Source organism: Stegostoma tigrinum, chromosome 11 (assembly GCF_030684315.1).
Source record: "Stegostoma tigrinum isolate sSteTig4 chromosome 11, sSteTig4.hap1, whole genome shotgun sequence".
Classification (NCBI taxonomy): Eukaryota; Metazoa; Chordata; class Chondrichthyes; order Orectolobiformes; family Stegostomatidae; genus Stegostoma; species Stegostoma tigrinum.
The window spans coordinates 58,294,615-58,315,615 of NC_081364.1; the positions used below are offsets into that span (position 1 = coordinate 58,294,615).

At 47.5% G+C, this 21,001-nt stretch overlaps 1 protein-coding gene across 1 annotated transcript in view; it reads right to left on the bottom strand.

Moving 5' to 3' along the window:
* itpr1b (inositol 1,4,5-trisphosphate receptor, type 1b) overlaps nucleotides 1-21,001 on the bottom strand; it is a 178,920-nt gene that overhangs the window by 117,252 nt on the left and 40,667 nt on the right. Inside the window, exons 10-11 of the mRNA XM_059649970.1 lie at nucleotides 18,613-18,735; nucleotides 8,885-9,060 (exon numbers count right to left, since the gene is read on the bottom strand). Coding sequence (XP_059505953.1) covers nucleotides 8,885-9,060; nucleotides 18,613-18,735 — 299 coding nt within the window. The remainder of the gene's footprint in view (nucleotides 1-8,884; nucleotides 9,061-18,612; nucleotides 18,736-21,001) is intronic.

Sequence of the window (21,001 nt, forward strand, 5' to 3'; positions counted from 1 at the left end):
GGGGGGGGGAAGAGAGCGGGGGGGGAAGAGAGCGGGGGGGGGGGGAAGAGAGCGGGGGGGGGGAAGAGAGCGGGGGGGGGGGGAAGAGAGCGGGGGGGGGAAGAGAGCGGGGGGGGGGGAAGAGAGCGGGGGGGGGGGGAAGAGAGCGGGGGGGGGGAAAGAGAGCGGGGGGGGGAAGAGAGCGGGGGGGGGGGAAAGAGAGCGGGGGGGGGAAAGAGAGCGGGGGGGGGGAAAGAGAGCGGGGGGGGGAAAGAGAGCGGGGGGGGGAAAGAGAGCGGGGGGGGGAAGAGAGAGCGGGGGGGGGAAGAGAGGGGGGGGGGGGAAGAGAGGGGGGGGGAAGAGAGGGGGGGGGAGAAGAGAGGGGGGGGGGGAAGAGAGGGGGGGGGGGAAGAGAGAGGGGGGGGGGAAGAGAGCGGGGGGGGGAAGAGAGCGGGGGGGGGAAGAGAGGGGGGGGAAAGGGGGGGGGAAGAGAGAGGGGGGGGGAAGAGAGCGGGGGGGGGGAAAGAGAGTGGGGGGGGAAGAGAGCGGGGGGGGAAGAGAGCGGGGGGGAAGAGAGCGGGGGGGGAAGAGAGCGGGGGGGGGAAGAGAGCGGGGGGGGGAAGAGAGCGGGGGGGGAAGAGAGCGGGGGGGGAAGAGAGCGGGGGGGGAAGAGAGCGGGGGGGGAAGAGAGGGGGGGGGAAGAGAGGGGGGGGGAAGAGAGGGGGGGGAAGAGAGGGGGGGGAAGAGGGGGGGGGGAAGAGGGGGGGGGGAAGAGGGGGGGGGAAGAGAGTGGGGGGGGGGGAAGAGAGTGGGGAGGGGGGGGAAGAGAGTGGGGGGGGGGAAGAGAGTGGGGGGGGGGAAGAGAGTGGGGGGGGGGAAGAGAGTGGGGGGGGGGGAAGAGAGTGGGGGGGGGGGAAGAGAGTGGGGGGGGGAAGAGAGCGGGGGGGGGAAAGAGAGGGGGGGGAGAGAGGGGGGGGGAGAGAGGGGGGGGGGAGAGAGGGGGGGGGAGAGAGGGGGGGGGGAGAGAGGGGGGGGGAGAGAGGGGGGGGGAGAGGAGGGGGGGGGAGAGAGGGGGGGGGGAGAGAGGGGGGGGGGAGAGAGGGGGGGGGAGAGAGGGGGGGGAGAGAGGGGGGGGGAGAGAGAGGGGGGGGGAGAGAGGGGGGGGGAGAGAGGGGGGGGGGAGAGAGGGGGGGGGAGAGGAGGGGGGGGGGAGAGGGGGGGGGGAGAGAGGGGGGGGAGAAGGGGGGAGAGGGGGGGGGAGAGAGGGGGGGGAGAGGGGGGGGGAGAGGGGGGGGAGAGGGGGGGGGAGAGAGGGGGGGGAGAGGGGGGGGAGGGGGGGGGAGAGGGGGGGGAGAGAGGGGGGGGAGAGGGGGGGGGGAGAGGGGGGGGGAGAGAAGGGGGGGGAGAGGAGAAGGGGGGGGGGGGAGAAGGGGGGGGGAGAGAAGGGGGGGAGAGGGGGGGGAGAAGGGGGGGGGAGAAGGGGGGGGGAGAGGAGGGGGGGGGAGAGAGGGGGGGAGAGGAGAAGAAGGGGGGGGGAGAAGGGGGGGGAGAAGGGGGGGAGAGAGAGGGGGGGAGAGAGAAGGGAGAAAGGGAGGTGGTGGGGGGGGGGGGGAAGAGAGAGAGAGAGAAAGAGAGAGAGAGAGAGAGAGAGAGAGGGAGGGAGGCAGAGAGAGGGAGGCAGAGAGAGGAGGAGAGGGAGGCAGAGAGTGGAGCAGAGAGTGGGAGGCAGAGAGTGGGAGGCAGAGAGTGGGAGGCAGAGAGTGACAGAGAGAGACAGAGAGAGAGAGAGACACAGAGAGAGAGAGAGACACAGAGAGAGAGAGAGACACAGAGAGAGAGAGAGACACAGAGAGAGAGAGAGACAGAGAGAGAGAGGAGAGAGAGAGAGAGAGAGAGGTAGGGAGAGAGAGAGAGACAGAGACAGAGAGAGGGAGAGAGAGACAGAGAGAGGGAGAGAGAGACAGAGAGAGGGAGAGAAAGGGAGAGAGAGACACACTCACACACACACACAGATAGAGACAAAAGCAGTTGGAGGGGTGACGGAGAGAGACAGGGTGTTAGACAGCGGGAGGTAGTCACGCTGATTTCGACTGAAATTCTATTGATTATTTCGTTTTGAAATAAAGTTCTTGCAACTAATACGACAGGAATTGAAATGGAGAATGAGCATTATGTTCATTAAGAACTGTAATGTAGACTTCTCGAAGGGATGAAATGAAAGGGTTATAGCCAGGGATGAGCGAAGCCCTGAAGGAGTGCATAAGAATTTGTTTTCGATAATAAATTTATCAAAGATGAATCAAAGTCATTGAATTGGGAGTCAATGACAGTCAACACACATGCCTATGATAATGTTAATCTGCGTACAAGCCTCCTCCCAGCTTCTTCCCTCTCACTCTAACAACATAACACCACCACTACATTCTCACTGAGGTTACTTTTCTTCTTAAGTAAACAAGTGTTGTTCAGCTGAATCATTTCATGTAGTTGGGTGTTCAACATTCTCACTGGATTGATTCAAAAGACACTGTATAATGGCCTTGTGGGATTCTCAGTGGACTAGCTATCCTGACACCCAAGTAATTTGAACCCAGGGAGCTGGGTTCAAATCCCATTTGGTTGATGATGGAATTTAAATTCAATAAAATCCAAATTAAAAGTCTCATGACGACCACGAAACCACTGTGGTGGACAGGTCATCGTCAGGTTTACTGATAACCAAGTGTGGAGCTGGATGAACACAACAGGCCAAGCAGCATCTCAGGAGCACAAAAGCTGACGTTACTAGTCTAGGCCCGAAACGTCAGCCTTCCTGCTCCTCTGATGCTGCTTGGCCTGCTGTGTTCATCCAGCTCCACACTTTATCATCTTGGATTCTCCAGCATCTGCAGTTGCCATTATCTCTGATCAGGTTTACTGATTCCCTTTAGGGATAGAAACTGATGACCTTACCTATTTCAGATCTACTGCAATGCAGTGGGCTTTTAGCCGTCCTCTGAAATGGCTTAGCAAGCCACACAGTTGCTAAAAATGAAAAGAGAAAAAAACCAGACAGATCTGCAGGCATTGACCTAGGCAGGGGAAAGGTCAATGACCAACACAACCACGTCGATCCTGCAAAATCCTCCTCACTATCATTTGGTAAGCGGGTGCCAAAAATTAGGGCAGCAACAGCCTGACATAGTTATCCTCACAGAGTCATACCGCCCAGACAACATCACGGAGACCATCGCCATCCCTGGGTATGTCCTGTACCATCAGGACAGGCCCAGCAGAGGTGGCAGCACAGAGGTATACTGTCAGGCGCATATTGCCTCGGAAGGCCTCAACATTGACTCCGGACCCCATGAACTCTCTGGGCTTCAGGTCACACAGGGGCAAGAAAGCATCCTGCTGATTACAGCATACAGTTCTCCCTCAGCTCATGAGCCAATACTCATCGGTGTTCAACAGCACCAGCAGGAAACCTGCGAGGCAAGGGCACACAGAACGTATTGTGGGGGTGGGGGGGCCGGATATCAATATCCACGACCAGGAGTGGCTTGGCAGCAGCACTGCTGTTTAAGCTGGTTGGGTCCTAAAGGACATTGCCTGCTGCAGACCCAGTCTGGCAGCAATGAGGGAACCAACAAGTGGGTAAAGCATACTTGTTCCTGTGCTCATCAAGCTGCCTGCACCAGAAGCATCTGTTCATAATACTACCAGGACTGACGACCACACAGCATTTGTGGAAATGAAGCCACGTCTTCACCTTCAGAATACCCTTCATCATGTTGTGAGATCTAGCATTCAAGACGCATTGTGGGCCATCACCAGCAGCGATTTATCCAAATGTAATCTGCAACTTCTGACCCTGCATATCCGCCAGCCTACCATTACCATCAAGATAGGGGATAAATCCGGATTCAACGGATAGTGTTGGAGGGCATGCCAGGGCGAGCATCCCCAAAAATGAGAAGTCAACCTGCTGGAGCTACCTGACACGATCTCTTGAGCACCAAAAAGCACAAGTAGGAAGTAACAGAAAGAGGTAAGCGATTCCACGACCAACAGATCAGACCTAAGCTCTGCAGTCCTGGCACATCTAGCTATGAATGGTGATGAACAATTAAACAACTCACTGGAGGAGACGGCTCCATAAGCATCCCCACCCTCAGTGATGAGAGAATCCAGCACATCTCCTCCAGGGATCCCAAGCAACACAGATACTAGTCTTCAGCCAATTTGATTCATCCCACGAGACGTCAAGAAATGGCTGTAGTATTACAAAGGCCACGGGCCGTGACAACATCCTGACAATAGTGCTAAAAACATGCATTCCAGAACTTGGCAATCTCCAAGCCAACCTCTTCCAGTGCAGCTACTACACTGGCATCTGCTCAGCAATGCAGAAAATTGCTCAGCTATGCGCTGTGCACTAAAAGCTGGACAAATCCAACCCGGCCAATTACTGCCCCATCAGCCCACTCTCGATCATCAGTAAAGTGGTGAAAGGCATCATCAACAGGGGTAGCAAGCAGCACCTGCTCAGTGACATCCAGTTTGGGTTCTGTCAGGGCCACTCAGCTCCTGACCTCATTACAGCCTTGGATCAAACATGGACAAAAGAACCGAATTCCAGAGGTGAGGTGAGAGCGATAGCCCTGGACATCAAGACTGCATTCGACCGAGTGTGGCGTCAAGGAACCCTAGCAAAACTGGAGTCATCAGAAATCATGGGGAAAACTGTCCGCTGGTTGGAAGATGGATGTCGTTGCTGGAGGTCAGTCATCTCAGCTCCAGGACATCTCTGCATAAGTTCCTCAGGGTAGTGTCCTCGGCCTAACCATCTTCAGCTGCTTCATCAACAAACTTCCCACCATCACGAAGTCAGAAGAGACAATGTTTGTTGATGACTGCACAGTGTTTAGCAGCATTTGTGACGCTGGTACTGAAGCCATCTGTGCCAAAATGCAACAAGATCTGGAAAACATCCAGGCTTGGCAGCACACAAGTGTCAGGCATTGCCCATCTCCAAAAAAGAGACAATTTAAACAATCACATCAATTGCATTGCAATCACTGAACCGCCCATTATCAACATCCTGGCAGTACCAGAAATTGAAGTAGACGGGTCATATAACTACTGTAGTTGCAAGAACAGGTCAGAGGCTAGGAACCTTGCAATGAGTCATTCACCTCCCTTTAAGGCCTGCCCACAACTCGCAAAGCACAAATCAAGAATGTGATGAAATAATCTCCACTCACCAAGACACGTGCAGTTCTAACAACGCTCAAAGGAAGCTAAACACGGTCTAGGATCAGCAGTGCACTTGTTGGGCACAATTCACTATCTACGATGGGTGCTAAATAGCAAGTGGATATACCATCGCAAAGACGCAGTGCAGAAATTCACTGTAGCTCTTTAGACATCATCTTCCAAATCCCTGACCAGTTCAATCTTGGAGGATAAGGGTAGTAGACACAGGGGAACACCACCACTTGCATGTTCTTCTCTAGGCCCATCATCATCCTGATTTCGAGATACATTGTTGTTTCTTTCAGTGACACTGAACCTTCCTTTAATATCCTTTTACTTCCTCCCCAAGAGCATTGAGGGCATACCTGCAACAAGTGAACAGCAGCAATTCAAGGTGACGGAGGTTTACAGCATGGAAACAGGCCCTTCAGCCCAACTTGCTCACGCTGCCCAGTTTTCACATTTAAACTAACCACTATTGCCCGTATGGTCCATATCCCTCCATATCTATCCCATGTACCTGTCCAAGTGATTGTGAAAGTGATGTAATTATACTCACCTACACCATTACCTCTGGCAGCCTGTTCCAGACACTCACCACCCTGTTTTAAAAAAACAATTGCCCCTCTGGACCCTTTTGCGTGCCTTTACATCTGTACCCTCTAGTTTTAAACTCTCTGACCATGGGGCAAAGCTGTTGACTATCCACTTTATCTATGCCCACTCATACTAGACCTCGATAAAAGGACATCCTCAGTCTCCTATATTCCAGGGAAAAACTCTCCTAACCTATCCAGTCTCTCCTGAGAACTCAAACCTTCTAGTGCAGGTAGCATTCTAGTAAGTCATTCCTATAATCTTTCTGGTTTAATAATATCCTTTCTGTCATACGGCGACCAGAAGTGCACACAGCTGTGACAAGTTGCCCCAAATCCTATAAACGTTCTGACAGATGAAAGCTAGCATGCCGGAAGCATTCTTTACCATCCTTCCTATATGTGACTCCACTTTCAAAGAGCTGTGAACCTGTATCCCTAGATCTCCTGGTTCTATCACACTCCCAGGGCCCTACCATTGACTGTGCAAGTCCTGCCCTGGTCTGACCCACCAAAATGAGAGTTTGGCGGGTCACCACCACGTTATCAAGAACTAAGGATGGGCAATAAATGCTGAACACCCACATCCCGTGACAGAACTAAACAAACAACATTTGGTTGAATGACTCATTTATCCCTTAGTCGTAGAAAAATACACAACACAATCTTATGTAGATTTTAGTGTTTCACTGTAATTGAGCCCCATGGTTGACAGGCCCTAGCTGCAAGCTGTTAAATTAAACCAGTTAGTATTCAGTAAAATTTAGAAATAGTGCCACAGCCTATTAACGTGCATCATGAGAAGCAGTCACGTTGCAATGTGTTGCTTAATTCTATCAAGTCTGCTCCCTCAATAGAGGGTGGCACGATGGCACTGTGGTTAGCACTGCTGCCTCACAGCGCTAGGTACCTGGGTTCAATTCCACCCTCAGGTGACTGTCTGTGTGGAGTTTGCATGGGTTTCCTCCCACAGTCCAAAGATGCACAGGCTAGATGTACTGGACATGCTAAATTGCTCCATAGCGTCCAGGCATATGCAGGCTGGGTGAGTGAGCCATCGAGAATTCAGGGTTACAGGGATGGGGGTGGATGTGGGTCTAGGTGGGACGCTCTTCAGAGGGTTGGTGTGGACTTGATGGACCTAATGGCCTGCTTCCTCACTGCATGGATTCTAAGTTACACCTACAATATAAAGAACATTAGGGTGGAGCAAAATTGAACATGGGATATCATGAGCTGTTGCATGAAGCTTTTAACTTCCTTTAGAATTGAAATGTCTTTCGATTGCAAAGTTTAGCAAAAGTGCAGAGGTGAGACAGAGAGACACAGAGAGAGAGACAGAGAGAGAGAGAGAGAGAGAGAGAGAGAGAGAGAGAGAGAGAGAGAGAGAGAGAGAGAGAGAGAGAGAGAGAGAGAGAGAGAGAGAGAGAGAGAGAGAGAGAGACACACACAGAGACTAAAGGCATCAATCAGCAATTCTCTTGTTTGGTTTGACACCCAGCGGTCATTTCGTCAACTTTACTCAATAGCAGCTGGGACAGGGTGAAGAAATTGGACATGCTGACATCTGGGAGGGGCACAAGTCCAGGGATAAATTTTCTGAACGGTTTCTTGAGTAATTCAATGTTGCTGCTTTAAATGGGGTGCTCTGGTCCTTTAACATACAGTTAAGACAATCTCACAGGCTGCTCCTTTAGCAGCTTTTCATCCACATATCAATCTTTGGTATTGTGAAAGTACCAATAACCAGGCTCTAGACTCAAGATAAACTTCATCGGTAATCATCTAAAGTTTCTTACAATTACTTTGTGAGGTGTGGCCATCGACAGACTAGGCTAGCATTTATTACCCATTTCTAACTCAGCTGCTGCAGCCCAAGTGCTGTAGACACCTACAATGCTAACAGGAACAGAGATTTTGACCCATTGAGAATGAACGAAGTGGCAGCAGAATTCCAAGTCATTCTGGTGTTTAAGACTGAAGGAACATGCAGGGGCTCCCATGTATCTGTTGCCCTGATTCTTCTCGGTGGGAGAGGTCTTGGGCTTGGTAGGGTGCTTCAGCAGGAGCTTTTATGGATGATCACAGTGTATTGCATACAGTGGTAAACACATCTGCCACTGTGCATCTCTGGTGAAGAGAGTGAATGTTAAAAGGTGGTCAATGCAGTACCAATCAAACAATGTATGCAAATGTGTGAGAGAGAGAATGCAGTCTCATCTCTCCAAATTCTTCCTCCTTTTCCTGCCCTGCCCACTTCTCAGATTGGACACGCTCCATCCATTTGCAATAGTGCCTGTCTTCACCTTAGTCACAGCACTTCAGTGGTCTGGTTACAGTGAGGGATGCTACGTTGAAGATGGCAGTTATACGCTTCTATTTAATGACGGCACATCAAGGCACCAAACACCTTTCAAAATGTAGAAGTCAAAGTTAAATACCAAGGAATTGTAGATCCTGAATTCTTAAGCAGTATTTCATTTGGAATGTAGGGATTCAGATGTCCAATTCCACCCTCCCAAAACGACTGTTGCTGGTTTCATGAGCATTGGGAGTTCCCACCCATTATCCCGCACCTAATCTTATCAAGTGTCAAAAGAAAGTACAGGACAATTTATTGGACCAGTAGAGTGAGAGACAAGCCTAGTCCTCTTGTCTGACAAAACCTGCCTGCCCACATCCTTTTTAATGGCTGGACAGGGTACAGCCTATGAGCAGGAACACTGAGTAATCTGCTTTCCTCCCTAACCCAGGGCATGGAGCTGAATGGTACCATCCCAACAGTTGTTCACACATCTAGGCGTAGATCAGTCTCAAACCAGAGACCTTCTGGCTTATCGTATCATCAACAACAACTTGTACTTATATGGTACAAAACAATTTCAGAGAGCAAGCCACATGGTGACCAGATACTTGGTCAAAGTTTTGAGGTGCATCGTATAAACACAGAACGTATTCATCCACAAATCTATTCCAAGACTACTTTAACTAGTTATCTTGCATTGTTCTGCTAAAACACTGGCTGACCAAGAGCCCTTTAGCTCGGGAGTGTAGTTTCATGAAATACTCACGTTAAATGCGCCCAACAAATAAAGGGTTGGCTCTAAACCAACAGAGAATATAAGCCGCAAAATTGTAGAGGCTATCAAAGCTCGGATACCATGGGGTTTAGGAAGGGCGATCACGATGGCCAGAGATATACAGACGGCTGTCCACAGTAGGCCCGATAAGTGTGCCTCCAAAGTACCTGTGCACAAAACAGACAGTGAATTCAGCATAAAACTAGTTTCCTGTACAGGACACAAGAGGTTTACTTAAAATTGTTGACCGTGGCCTTAGTAGCCGTAAGCAGGAAATTTCATATTGTACATTCATTATTTCAGGTGACAATAAGCAACAGAAGGACTTGCATTTGAAGAAATTCATTTGAATAACCCTGCTCCTCCAGTAGGAGATAGGATCAACCATTTCTACATAATTGCCTGGGTCTGCACACAAGAACTATTGGCAGGTGAGAAAACGAGATTTAAAGCTTCTGTGCATTCAGACTTCACTTTGTTTCTCGCCAGCAAACAAACAGGCCTTAGTGAAAGCCTTGGCTATGAATCAGAGGGGAAGATGATCAGTGGGCCTCAGCACCCTCAAGGTTGTCCCATAAATGGAGAAGAAATTTGAAGCGGGAGGGTGGGCATTGCACAGTGAGACCTCCACTGTCCGCCCTAGCCAGGCTAGGAAAATACAGCGTGTTTTGGACTCCGCAGTGTCAAATAACTGCAATCGGCTGATGTTGGCATCAACAGCCCAGTCCTGAACGTCATCTTCAATTACTAACAAGATGGAAGGTATTGTTAGTGGATCTCTGTCATATTGCTCTTGGAAAATTGATGTTATAGGCACTGGAGTGTTAATCCCTGCAATACACAATGCCATTGGTCTGACGCATATCTTTGACATTATTGCTGAGCAACTACTTCGGCTACCAGTGATTGGTGAAATTGATCAAGATATTCTGGTTGAGCATTTCCTACATGGCTCAAAAAAGTCAGTGGAAATATAGCAGGGGAGGATTTCTACCAGCTGTTAGACTCAATCGTGACCTTGCAAATTACTCACATGTTACCCCAATCTCCAGTTTTTTGAAAGATTCCTAACAGCATTTGCGGCTGTACTTGGGGCTGGACAACGTAGCCCCGGCTAACTCAGCCGGTTGAGCTAGACTCTTAATTTCAGGGTCCTGGGTTCGAGCCCTGGGCTGGCCGATGTTGTTTGGGGCAGCACGGTGGCTCAGTGGTGAGCACTGCTGCCTCACAGCGCCAAGGATCCAGGTTCAATCTCACTCTCGGGCGACTGTCTGTGTGGAGTTTGCACATTCTCCCCGTGCCTGCTTAGCTTTCCTTCAGGTGCTCTGGTTTCCTTCCACAGTCCAAAGATGTGCAGGCTAGATGGATTGGCCATGCTAAATTGCCCACAGAGTTCAGGGATGTGTAGGTTATGTGGGTTGCAGGGGGATGGGTCTGGGTGGAATACTTTGGAGGTTCAGTGTGCACTTGTAGGATCTGTTTCCACACTGTAGGGATTCTGTGATTCTATGAACTTCAGGAACTGATAGAATCAGTGGACTTTAATGCTGCCTTGATGGATTGTAAAGTCTGTATGTTCTTCTACTTTTTCATATTTCTGATTGTGGACTGAGGTGAAAAAAGCACATCAGGGACTAATTTGCAGTGCACTACCCAAAAGGTAGGTGTTCAACTGAAGCAAAATCTCAATAGTCAACCATATGCTGATAGTCCACTGATTACTCTCTACTTTGACTGGGAGTTCTTTGGGTACAGTTGGTGGCAACCATACCTCTAGGCTGGATACTGAGTGTTTCAGTGCCCCCACCTCAGAATTTGATGGCCCACAAGAGGTGATTCAAAACACAGCTGTTTCAACTTGTAAATTTTACCAATTTGGCTAGTGATAAGAATGAGTTTCCTTGTTAACTCAAACTCTCCAGATTCCTTACAGCAAAGATTCAGAGTGTAAGTTTTTGCCATGAACAAATATCCTCCCTATACCAGGGGAATACCAAACATATACACACACACAAAGGTGTCAGTGATAGTCATTTGAACTCATGTGCGAAGAGGTTGCACCTGGCATTATTGAGGTAATAATGATTTGAGGGCAAGTGCATGACTCAGTGTTGTCTTGTTTCAATACACTCACAGAGACAGGTTGGAACTTTCTGGTAGCTAGTAAGAGTGATGTAATAAGTTCTGATCAAATTATCCATTCTGGGAGACTGAAGTACACTCAGCTGACACTCCAATACTGCATTGATGTGGTGCTGCCACATCAGAGATGTACCCTCCAAATCAGTTCATGGCTCCCATTAGCCCTTTTCAGGTGGGTGCATGGATTCCACAGTTTGTAGCATTCTTGCCTCTGACTCAGAAGGTTCCAGATTCAAGTCCCATCTGTGACCCGAACACAAAAGTCATGACTGACTGATGTCTTTTGGATGAGATGTTCAATTAAACCCTGCCTGCCTGTCTGAGGTGGGTATGAAAGATCTCATGGCACTAATTCACGGTGGAGCAGGGGATTTATTTCCACCATCCATGCCAATACCTATCCCTTAGACAAAATGACAGAAGCAGATTGTTTAGCCATTAACACATTGCTGTTAGTGGGAGCAAACTGTGTAAACTGGCTGCAGTGTTTGCTACACTGCAACACTTCAAAAGTTCTTAATTGGCTCTAAATTACTTTCAGAAGTCTTGTGGTTGTGAGAAAGTCATACAAATACAAGGCTCTCTCGCCTTTAATGATAATATTTAAAGAAAAGAGCAGGAGAGTTCTCCCTAATGTCCTGGCCAATATTAACTCATCATTTAAAAAAATTATCTTGAATTTTCATATTGCCAAGTGCATCGTGTCCAAATCTGACTGCTTAATTCCTACAGTTCAACTGGGACGTCAATAAAAATAAAACTATTATCAACTTCAACTGTGCAGCCTTCAGTCACTGCATTTCCACGCCATCAACACTACCTGTGAAACTTCAACTTGAACTTCTGACACCATCTTCTGCTGCCAATTTCCAGCTTCACATATGGCTCACTTTGCCTCAGTGTCCCCGACCGTCTACCACACCGAAGCCTCGTCCATGCTTTGGCTATTCCAATGCTTTCTAGCAAGTGTCACGTCTTGCTCTCATGCAAAATCTGATGGTTATATTACAGCTTGCACTGCTTGCTCTCACATTCTGCTGACTGGCCAGCTCTAGCTCCAACTGCAGCAATTCCTTGATTTTAAAATTCTCAGCCTTGCATTCAAATGCAGATGTGACTTAGTCCCTCTCTCTCTCTGTATGTAACCTGCTCCAGCCTTACAACCGTCTCGAAACTCAGGAAAACCTATTGTGGCCTCAAGCATCTCCCCAGAGCCTTTCACTCCACTGTTTTTGACAGTGTCTTCCACTTCCGAGGGCTAAGCTGTGAAATTCCTCACCCAAACATCCTCTCTCTTCCCCCAAGTTCTAGCTTCTCGACCACACTTGTGGTCATGTGTCCTAATTGCTGTGTACCGTAATTTTTTTGACAACCTTCCTGCGAAGCTCCTTGTGATGTTTTACAACGCTTAAGATTGCTACTTAAATGCAAAATTCCTGTTTTTAATTCTTTAGGGTAACATCCAATAATTAGACAGTATTCCAAATAAAGTCCTGTTAGTGGCTTCTCTCTGCTCCTGAATTTCTAATAGCCGCCACCTGTGCCTTAATTCTCAAATCTAACTTAAAATGTGACATACATATATCAAAACATAACAGTTCTGTGTGAACCTGTCTGAAACCTCAACCACAAAGTTAACAGCAGAACCAAAAAATGTTCTTTGAAACTCTTGAAATGAATATGGAATGCTGTACACCGTTGCTTTAAAGGGCAAATCAAAGGTGCACGGGATGTTTGGGTCAAGCAGAGAGGTCGTGAATACAGTTTGAGACATGCAACTACTCTGGTGATGGGAATAATGATAAGAAGCAGCACTGCCTCATGCCGCGCTCTCTCGCTCCCTCTCCGACAGGGATGATGAAAGAATTATGACAGCACTCCACCAACTGTTGGAGCAGAGAGTTGACGGTTCCCCGAAGTTTCTTGGAAAGAGATTAGAGTGCCTCCACGTAAATGCTTCCGCAAAGTACAAAAGCAAGACTGGAGCAACATTCAGAAGCAGCAAAATGTTGAAATGCACAAAACAGCTGATACACACAAATGGATTATTCGGTCTCGACAGGAGGCCATTTTTAACTAAGACACAGCCCCTTTAAGAGCTGCTCCTTTACATCTTGTCAAAGGCCACTGGTCAACAGTTCATGAGAAATGAAGTCGATGAACAGCTTCTTACATGTCAGAGTAGGGCATGGAAATTTCATTTGGCTTTGGGGTATCAGGTCCACCTTGGATGCGTGTTCGTGTCCATCTTATTGAGGGGTGAGGGGGCCGGGAGACACAGCACGCACTCAAAAGGAAAATAATTCCCCATGTTTGATGGCAGCAGGCGACAAGAGGAACACATTCATGAAAACCCAATGGGTTTCGGTTCCTTGCACCATTTGAAAAAGAAACCTGCTGCAAGCGCTTAAATAAAACCATTCATATCAAGACCAGTCAAGGAAGATCATGTGAATAAAATATTCCATTGATCAAAACACATTCTTGTGCCAAACTCATGACATTTAAGAGGACAAAATTTCCCACTTTACAATAGTGACCTTTTTACAAAAAGGCGACTCAATTTGTTGTAAAACACCTTGGGGTGACATGAAATCATGGAAGGCCATGTATGAAAGTAAGTTAAAGAAAGCAAAACTAAAATACTTCAGTATTTAGACTTTTCACCAATAAACAGGGGTGCCAGCTACTCCTTTGAATCTTTGCGACAAGCACATTTTAAGTTTACAAGAGAACTGGTTTGACGGCTCTGGAGTTTAACATCTCTGTTTTTCTCAACCATTTTAAATTTATTCTATGGGAACTTTCTCCACCTTGATCAAACAAAGTAGTAAAAAGGCTCAGAGTGCACTCACAAACTGGACCAAAGGGTAAGGCTGGCTACGTTGGAAGCAATGAGCTTCCACGATAGTTCTGCCGCATGCGCCAGGGAAGTTAAAACCATCACATGAATACCAGTGGCAAGACATGGACACTTAACTTATGGCACTTGATTTAATATATAATTCCAAGGAAACAGGCAGAGTCAAAACTGTGCTTCCCAGGATGCGAGCAGCCTTCAACACAATAGGAACTAGAGTGAGTCATACAATCCTCAACCTGTTCCACTGTACAATTAAATGACTGAGCTATAGCTCAACCCTATTTAACAAATTTTCACCCCGTGTTCATTTAAACCCTTCCCTACTAAAAATCTATTGACTTCACAGATGGCAACTGCATGGAATCTGCCTCCCGAGCTTTGCGAGGGTGCAAGTTTGGGATTTCAATGGGATGTGGCACAAACCGAGTCATTTCACTCATTGTCAGACCAGCTGCATTCTTAGTGGGCTGTCGCCTTGAGCTGAACTCTGTCAATGGTGGGTATAACTCCTGCATTTACCCACTTTCTTTATAAGTATCTTGACTAGATCATACCAAACCTTGATAATAAAATGTGAGGCTGGATGAACACAGCAGGCCAAGCAGCATCTCAGGAGCACAAAAGCTGACGTTTCGGGCCTAGACCCTTCATCAGAGAGGGGGATGGGGAGAGGGAACTGGAATAAATAGGGAGAGAGGGGGAGGTGGACCGAAGATGGAGAGTAAAGAAGATAGGTGGAGAGTGTATAGGTGGGGAGGTAGGGAGGGGATAGGTCAGTCCAGGGAAGACGGACAGGTCAAGGGGGTGGGATGAGGTTAGTAGGTAGATGGGGATGCGGCTTGGGGTGGGAGGAAGGGATGGGTGAGAGAAAGAACCGGTTAGGGAGCCAGAGACAGGTTGGACTGGTTTTGGGATGCAGTGGGTGGGGGGGGAAGAGCTGGGCTGGTTGTGTGGTGCAGTGGGGGGAGGGGACGAACTGGGCTGGTTTAGGGATGCAGTAGGGAAAGGGGAGATCTTGAAACTGGTGAAGTCCACATTGATACCATATGGCTGCAGGGTTCCCAGGCGGAATATGAGTTGCTGTTCCTGCAACCTTCGGGTGGCATCATTGTGGCAGTGCAGGAGGCCCATGATGGACATGTCATCTGGAGAATGGGAGGGGGAGTGGAAATGGTTTGCGACTGGGAGGTGCAGTTGTTTGTTGCGAACTGAGCAGAGGTGTTCTGCAAAGCGGTCCCCAAGCCTCCGCTTGGTTTCCCCAATGTAGAGGAAGCCGCACCGGGTACAGTGGATGCAGTATACCACATTGGCAGATGTGCAGGTGAACCTCTGCTTCACCCCCCCTCCCATTCTCTCGATGACATGTCCATCATGGGCCTCCTGCAGTGCCACAATGATGCCACCCAAAGGTTGCAGGAACAGCAACTCATATTCCGCCTGGGAACCCTGCAGCCTAATGGTATCAATGTGGACTTCACAAGTTTCAAAATCTCCCCTTCCCCTACTGCATCCCTAAACCAGCCCAGTTCGTCCCCTCCCCCCACTGCACCACACAACCAGCCCAGCTCTTCCCCCCCACCCACTGCATCCCAAAACCAGTCCAACCTGTCTCTGCCTCCCTAACCGGTTCTTCCTCTCACCCATCCCTTCCTCCCACCCCAAGCCACACCCCCCATCTACCTACTAACCTCATCCCACCTCCTTGACCTGTCCATCTTCCCTGGACTGACCTATCCCCTCCCTACCTCCCCACCTCTGCTCTCCTCTCCACCTATCTTCTTTTCTCTCCATCTTCGGTCTGCCTCCCCCTCTCTCCCTATTTATTCCAGAACCCTCACCCCATCCACCTCTCTGATGAAGGGTCCAGGCCCGATACGTCAGCTTTTGTGCTCCTGAGATGCTGCTGGGCCTGCTGTGTTCATCCAGCCTCACATTTTATTATCTTGGAATTCTCCAGCATCTGCAGTTCCCATTATCTCTCATACCAAACCTTCTAAGCTCCTATAAGCACAAGTCCCATTTATGCAAACTATTATTTAAGCACTTGAGACAGAGAACAGATACTGTTTATAACAACCTTGGCTCTGCTAATTTAACTCTTGAGGGTGAAGAGGAAAGAAATCTACAAAAGTAGATATTGAGGTTCAAGGACATTCAGACTCTCAAGGAACACACCATTTATATTTGCCGAGAGTCAAGTCACAAGCACAATTTCAATTAAGCGCATGCACAGAACTCTTTGTCTTGTGCTCAGAAAGCATACCAACACCACAGTCACCGAAACCAACCCTGAACAGTTTACGAGGATCCACAGAATTGTCTGTAGACGTGAGTCATCACAGCGTTCCTGCAGCTCTGCAAATGCTTTGAGGCAGTACACATTTTGTCAGGGAGGACAAATGCTGTAATCCCTGAGCTGCCACCTATATCACCAACAAAGATCAAGTCTACGGTCCAGCAGTGGAGCCTCCAGGGTTTAATCTCTGTCTCAAAAGGAAAGAAAACAGTCTTGCTCTCAACAAGAATGACACTTCCCATGCAAAGACATCACACTTCCTCCACACATGGAATCTCAAGGAGAGCCCAGCACGTAACCCAGATCAGACTGGTTGCCATGCAGTGAATTGAAGCAGCCTATCGGAATTGGCTGAAAAGCTCAAGGCGATCTAATTGACAGCACTGAGGGCTAAGCTTGGGCTGCCCCACTTGGACTGAGATCTGTGAAGGTGAAAGGTCCATGTCATACCCACAGTGATGGCTGGGTATGCCCGAGATCACAAAACTTGGATTAACCACGATGTAGCATCAGCCAACTGGTTGGCATCAGCATAAATGAAACCAGAGCGAATCGGTTGCCTTCCAGTCTGTGGTGAGTGTGTTTCATTGCAGTGCAATTTAAGAGAACGCTGGAAGTCAGTAAGACTTCTAAATGAAAAACAGACAGGACAAGGATTAAATTCTTCATTATAAGGTCACTCATACAAAAGGGTTGACACACCTGGATAGTTAGGTTTTCTTTCCACCATAGGATCCCAACAGAATTCCTTCAGTGTGGCAGCAGGTCATCTGACCAAGAGTCCACACCAATCATCTGAAGAGTACCCCACTCCGACCTGCCCCAACTCCATAAGCTGGCATTTCCCATGGTTAATCTACTTTGCCTCTGTATCCCTGGACATTTGGGTCAGTTTAGCGTGGCCATTCCACCTAATGTGCGCATCTTGGTGATTGCAAGAACTGCAGATGCTACAGTCAGAATCAACAGAGTGGAGAGCTGGAGGAACACAGGTAGTCAGGCAGGAACAGAGGAGCAGGAAAGTTGAACTGAAGAACGATCCTGACCCGAAACATCGGCTTTCTTGCTCCCCTGATGCTGCCTGACCTGCTGCGTCCTTCCAGATCCACATTCTGTTGACCCTGCACATCTCGATGGTTGGAGTTGAAACGTGTTTGTAAAACTTTCAGTTTTCCAGCACAGTTCTCCCCCTATTACATCTGTCATGAAACTTCAATTAACTAAACAACAATAGATAGTGTGTACCTCGTGGCTTCATCTCACACAGCAATGCCAATGCTTTTTCACAAATTAAATTTTCTCCGGTACACCGGGATCCCTGGACAGAGGTTGCCCAGTGTGACAAGAATGAACTTGAATTGCTGCAGTGCCTTTCATTACCTCGCAACATCCCAAATCATTCTGCAGCCAATGAAGTGCTTTTGAAATATGGCTCTGTTGTAAAATAAGAGGCAGCAGTGACCAAGTTGCACAAGAAGAATCTCTACAAAAAGCAGTGAGGTAATAGCTATTTCATCGTCTTACCAGTGATGTCTGATGTGGGATACTCAATGGTTATAAATCCAGGGAGACATGCTCCCCTTTCTTTTAAATAGTGACAGAGCTGTACGTCAAACCAACTGATGGTACATGACATTGAAACACGTGACTTAATTAGGTTTAGAGATTTACATAATTTGTTTTAGCGTGGGCTGTTTTACAGTTCATTCAAGCTCATCCAGGCATTTAGGTTTTTGTGTTAAAAATTTGCTTACTAACAATACTGACTTGATGCTGAGGCTGCGCAGCTCCATGATCTGTAATTCTAGAGTTTCAACATTCTGAAGCCTGTCACATGGTCACCGAGGTCATATGACATGGCAGCATCTCTCAAAAGGCACACTTATTCATTTATTTATATCAAAACCCTCTCTCTACTATCTCCAAGTCACAATCTGGATCTCAGCTGGTTTCAGTTCACTCCAAAACATTTAAAAAGTACATAACTTTCCCAATCACGGGACTAGCAAAACGTCTAAGCTCTTCGGAACTGCTGGAATGCTCATAATTTGCCTTTTTAGGCTGCAGTGAACAGCCATGCTTGTAAAAAATACAATAGAATGAGTTAAAATCACGACATAAATAGTTGAAAAAAATAATCATGAAATGACAGAGATCCTCAAAGAAGACAATTTCTAATCAAGTGCCTGCGGGCTTGACATGGAATGCAGCTTAAACAGAAAACAGTGGGTAAAATCATCCAAAGTTTCAACAAAATCACATTCAATTAAAACATTTGTTGATGGACTATATCAGAAGAGGGGAAAAAAAATCAAGAACGGGTACAACATTTGAAGGTTCCACTTAAACAAGCCGCTATTTTATTGAACAAGCAAACCACAGCCCGATTCGCATGCACACAAGTCATAGTGACGTTACCTCCTCGGACACCTTCAAAAGGGTAAAATAATGCCACCAGCAGGTTCATGAGAACTGCCAAATTGAAGGAGATGCTGCTCCAAAAGGTCATGTTACGTGAGCACCAGTACAAAACTGGCTGTCCTGTGAAAACAAAACCAGAGAGCTCAAGGTAAATGGAGATCGTGGGTCTGGATAATAAGTTTAATATTAACCTTATTGTAGACTCATTTTAGAAATATGCATCTGAGAAAATTAGCGCAAGTACTCAAGATAGGTGGGGCCAGATGAACAAGGCATTGGGAATTAGAAAAAGGTGTTACAACACCGTGACATGATGCTTTAAACAATGAGCTTAGGTGAGGCAGACCCAGTTTGGACAAATGAGTATTTTCTATGAGAATGGGAATTGGCCATTGCTGTAGGGTTGCCAAGTCTCCTGGAAGAGGCCAGAGCCCCCAAGAATGGAAAATCAAGCTGCACAGGACTGTGGAGTGCAACCCCACAGAAAACCACTGCTTTTGTAATTTTCGCTGAACATTCTGCTTTGTGGGATCTAAAACATTGAAAGAAAGGACAAAAGGCTTATCAGCCAGCACTCAAGCATCATTTGATTGACGAACGAATCTTTCTGCTTTATGTTACGTGTAGGAAGGCAGCGCGTCACAAGATGAATGATGTGTTGGCCAATGAATGGCCAGAACACGGGGACAAATCATGTGATGAAACCACCAGTAGATTTAATCAAAATTGGCAACTGCACATTGTCACCTCTTGAGCCTCCAAACTTCAATTAGATCATAGCTGATCTCTCTCTCTCAATTCCACTTATCCGTGTTGATTTCTGATCTTCAGTGAACAAGGATAACTAATAAACAATTCCAGTTTTAAACTTTTTAATTAATGCTCACATAAGGAAATACTTTTATGTCTACCCGAGCAGATTCTTTTACCACGTTAAACACCCTGAGGTGATCACTTCTCATCTCAAGGCAAATCCACAGAAGCTGCGTTTATAAATTAGTTTCACCATTCTGGCAAACCTGTGCCACATTCTACCAAAGTCAGTGTGTATGTCCTAATGTAAGGGGTCTGAGCTAAATGCTGTATTCCAGATGGTATTTCCAGGCATGACTGTACAGCTGAAGCCTAGCTTCTTTCCTTTAGTATTCCAACCACTTTGAGGTGAAGGTAGAGGCACCACAAGTATTCCATGTTGTTGCTTTTTTGGATACCGATCATGCTCCTCCCTGTCTGAACATGCTTCCAGACAGGCTGGACATGTGCAGGACACAGGTTTATAATCTATCAACGTTCAGGGTTTTATTTTAAGCTAAGCCATTTTCTTTGGAGTAAGGTAGGCTGCAGTGCCGTAAGATCAGACCAGGACTTCAAACAAACATCTGCTGAAAATTGCACGGGATATTACAGACAGTAATGGCTATTTTACGTAGGTTTATACAAGGCAAAGTGGTGCAATGTCCCTACCTCTGAGCCAGGGAGCCTGGGTTCAAGTCCCACCTGCTCCAGGGGTGGGGGGCAACAGCTCAACAGGCTGATTACAAAATACCAAAGTTCCATCAATGACCATAACGGGGTCATAACATTCACAACAGTTCGCGACAAGGCACAGAAATGAAAAATTGGTAATGGGCACCTGGAAAGCCAAGACCCAAATATCTGGTCAGTCTAGGTGGACAGAATAGTAGGTACGCTATTTATAATGACCTCTCTGATCAAGGAGAAGCTGCAGTGAAAACCTTCCCACATTGCCTCCTCCCAATCGTGAGCCCCCGGCATTCTGCGCATGCGAGAGGGCGCGAGGACCGTGGGTGAACACGGATTGAGAAGAGGTACTCAAGTGCTGCTACAGCAGTGAAGCAAAGCTGAAGAATTAATTATCTCAGGAGACATGCAATCACATCTTTCCTTTTTAAATAGGGGTTTTTTTTCCATTTTAACTGTATGTTCTATCTTATTGATTGTGGCTTTCCAAGATGCAATGTGTGGGGAAAATTAAACTAGCAGTAATAATCGATCTTCTTACTCCTGTGTGTGTGTGTGTGTGTGTGCTCCATTTACATTTTGCGGTGTCGTCCCTGAAAGATTTGCCCACAAAGAAATTATGCGTGTCCTGCGCAATACTCCAGACAGGAAAAAATGAAAAGTGGCCAGAGTTTTCTTTGATGAAATAAATTTTGGTACAGTGCTCAGTGGAGATCCAATTCATGGAGGTGACAGAGGCGGCATGGAGTAACACAATAAAGATCTTGGCACGTACTGAAAAATCTATTTTACATGCACCTGGTTCACCCAATGTTTGAAATGTTCACAGTTAATTAACAATGACCGTACATGAAAGCCTGTTCTGAGCATAAATGACAAATTGGTCAAACTCTTGGCCATCAGC